This window comes from Acomys russatus, chromosome 18 (genome assembly GCF_903995435.1).
Source record: "Acomys russatus chromosome 18, mAcoRus1.1, whole genome shotgun sequence".
NCBI lineage: Eukaryota > Metazoa > Chordata > Mammalia > Rodentia > Muridae > Acomys > Acomys russatus.
The window spans coordinates 11,972,105-11,975,309 of record NC_067154.1 but is presented as its reverse complement, the minus strand read 5'-3'; the positions used below and the strand labels follow the sequence as shown (position 1 = coordinate 11,975,309).

Below are 3,205 nucleotides of genomic sequence, written 5' to 3'. Positions count from 1 at the left end.
GTGAGCTTCAGCTCTCATGTCTTTAAACAGGGTTTGGGACTGAATGCTGAGTAGTTTTGATGGAAAGAAACAGAGTTGCTAGTTTTTGTTTTTAAAGCATGTTGTTTGGCCAATTCACCATCTGTCTGTAGCTAGTTAGTTGTTTTTAAACCAGGAAAGATAAAACTTGGGGGGTGGGAGCAAATCTTATGCTACATAAGATAGGCATGCACAGACTAAAAGCCTGAGCTCAAAAGTCCCATAGGAAAGAACCATAAAAAATGAAAGGGAAGGGAGATCCTTTGTTTAAAAATGATGGCAGCCCTGTCATACCGGAGTGTGAATTCAGACTGAATGCTGTCCTGACTGTAAGTTCTCCCACGAAGGTGGGAAGGGTGGGCAGATACCCTATTTCAAGAGCAATAAAATCAGGATGGAGGCGCTCACCTGGACTGTGGAAACCACAGGCCCTTGTCTGGGACAGGAAGAGACTGTTTTGAAGGCTACCCCTGCAGGCAAACTGTTTACACAGCTTGTCTTAAACCCCCCTGCACTGTGTGCTCCCTGCTCCACTCAGGCTGCCCTGTAAATCCTTGAATGGGTCACTACTGCAAAAAGGAAAAGAGGTTGCAAATGGCCACCTTCCACCCCCTTCATGTCCCATGCCTCCATCTCTAAGGTTTTTTGTTTTGTTTTGCTTTGCTTTTTCCCTTCTTCAAATTTTCCATGTACCTTCTTAGCTTTTACAAAGGCAGAGAGACACCCTAGCCATAATCCAAAGCCAATAAGAGACTGTTTAACCCATTTAATTCAAGAGGACATCCTCCTTTAATGGCCATTCTTCCCTTTGCCTGACCCTTTCATGATACCCAGTTATGGGAGAGGACAGAGTTGCAACAACAGAATTCTTAGGGATGATGTAGCCATTGCATCATCAATAGCCACGCTAAGTTCTAGAAACAGACTTGACCTTGTCCGGCTCTCTTTAAACAGGGAGCCGACAGCAGTGACCTACAGAACACTTGGAACTGTGACTAGATACTAAAATAGTCACTGCCCCAGATCTCTCACTGGCCCACCAGAGAAGAATCGGGAATATTCTCTGGGAACCCCTACCAGTTTGGGTCTGCACACTTCTTGCTCCCAACTCTTTGACCTCAGCCACTCTGGCTTGTTTCTTCCACCCAGAAACCCCCAGGGAAGGCAGTTTCTGATCAATGCAGTTGTCATCTGAACTGTTGGGTTACCAGAAAGTTGGATGCCAGCTGCCCAGACAGTAAAGGTAGGGGTAGTAGGGATAGCTGGTATACACGGAGACCAGGGAGGTGCTGGACAGGCTGTCTTCTTTCAGGACTGGCAAAGACAAAGATGAATTCTTCTCCAAGACTCCCAGGTCTTCCGACAGCTGCTTTCGCTTAGTCTTATAGCGTCTATTCTGGAACCATATTTTCACTTGGGTTTCGGTGAGTTTGAGGTTCTTGGCCAGGTGAGCCCTTTCAGGGGCAGACAGGTACTTCTGATGGCTGAACTTCCTCTCTAACTCAATGACCTGAGTGTGAGAGAAGGCAGCCCGGGAACGCTTCTGCGGCTGCTTGGTGACCTGGGGGGCACTTGCTAACTCTCTCGGAGTGTGTTCACAGTCCAACAGGTAAGTCTCGAAATGTCCATCTGGAGAACGGCAGAGGAAAGAAGAAAAAGGTTACATGTTAGCCCAGATTTCAAGGCACCTTTCTGTTTTCCGCCAGTGAACCAATAGCCCACTGTCATCTTGGATACATTTCAAGTTTGTTTTTCGCATGAGAAAGGAACTATCCCAAAGTGAGTAAGCTTTTAGACTATGTATTCGTTTCGAATAACGGGTGGGAACTAAGCTTAGGTCTTAAGCGTTTTACCGCTGAACTTTCTGCCTTGTTCCTTTACATTAGTGAAACCCGGATCTTGGCTGTGTGTAGAAAAGTGAGGAGACAGGGAAGACAGAGGCACCATGGGAACATTTAAGTGGGTGACTGAGGCTTGTGGAAATGGTCCACGCGACCTGGGATGGTGGCAAGTACATCTTCTGCCCTAGTCCCCTTTCTGTAACTGCGGCTTAGTTACCTGCATAAGAAGTGATGGGGGGGGGGGGGCGGGCGGAGCCGTGAGGAGTAAAAACTGACTCGATGCTATTTCTAAAGACCTAAAACAATACCCATCATTTTATGGCTCGTGGAACGGAGATGCAAAGGGAGCCCGGGGTTGGGTTTGATTTATGAATACTAATAGATTTTTGTTAATTCTAGTAGCCAGTGGTAACTGGCTGGAGCCGCTGGAAAAGAGTCAAGCTGATGGCAAAGTTGTTAGCTGCCCTCAGGGTTGACGCCCAAGATGACTCGGATGCCGAGAATGGTGAGGTCCTTCCTGTGGCCATCCCCGCCCTCCCCTCGCCCCCGCATGCCTGCTTCAGAGTTCTAGGGCCATTAACCTGCGTGCGGTCCTCTCCTGTGCAGCGTGCTGGTTCTCAGGTCTATTCCGCTTACCTGTTTCGGGTTCAGCCGGCCTCTCCGCGGGGCTGGGCCGGATACTTGGCGGATCCACCAGAGCTTCGCCGGGACCTTCTTCCTCGGGTTCCGGAGCGGGGTCCCTCCTAGGGGCCGGCTGGTGCTGCGGGCTGCCCGCGTGTCTCCCGCGCCGCTCCGATCGATCCCGCAGGATGTCCTGGATGAGGAAGGAGGTGAGCCTCTTGGACTGCGTGGGTGGCGCAGCCCAGGGATTGCGGCCACCCAACTCCATCCTTGCCTCCCGGGTTTCTGCCGCCCTGAGCATCCCGCCTCCGCTGCGCTCCGCCCGCCGCGCGCGCACTTATAGCCGTAGGAGGGGGAGCGCCGCGCAGCCTGCTCATTGGCCGTGGCGACACGCCTGCGTCCCGATTGGTTGCCGGGGGCTATGGGCTCCGGGATACGGTGAAGAAAACAGCGCTGCGCAGAGTCCGCTCCAGGGTTCTTTCTTGAGGCGCCCTTAGCCTTTCCTGGTTCCCCACTCACAACTCAAGTTCTTTACCAAGAAGGCCACAGCCCATAAAGCCTTACAGAAATGTGGGAGACCCCGCGAGTAGCTCTCAAACGCTGTCAAAGTGCCCTGACCCACGGAGCTGAGCAGGCAGGTCGCTTCAAACTACCCTAATTATGTAGAGAATAAAAGAGGTTGAAGGCAAAGCCAAAGCTACTGAGTCCAGGCGATCCTAGGTCTG

The 3,205-nt window shown here is 51.3% G+C and overlaps 1 protein-coding gene across 1 annotated transcript; it reads right to left on the bottom strand.

Annotated features, from left to right (window-relative positions):
* Positions 1-902: 902 nt before the first annotated feature.
* Positions 903-2,781, bottom strand: Nkx3-1 (NK3 homeobox 1). The gene is made up of 2 exons (XM_051160771.1): positions 2,496-2,781; positions 903-1,647 (listed from the first exon to the last, which is right to left on the bottom strand). Exons 1-2 carry the CDS (start codon positions 2,779-2,781, stop codon positions 1,223-1,225), a joined length of 711 nt encoding a protein of 236 aa, XP_051016728.1. The 3' UTR covers positions 903-1,222.
* Between the last annotated feature and the right edge of the window lie 424 nt (positions 2,782-3,205).

What these genes read in the sequence shown, in the direction of transcription:
- Nkx3-1 (XM_051160771.1), bottom strand. Translation starts at nt 2,781, where the DNA reads ATGCTCAGGGCGGCAGAAACCCGGGAGGCAAGGATGGAGTTGGGTGGC. An exon ending in GCCGGCTGAACCCGAAACAG is followed by an intron (nt 1,648 to 2,495) that starts GTAAGCGGAATA and finishes GCCGTTCTCCAG; the next exon opens with ATGGACATTTCGAGACTTAC.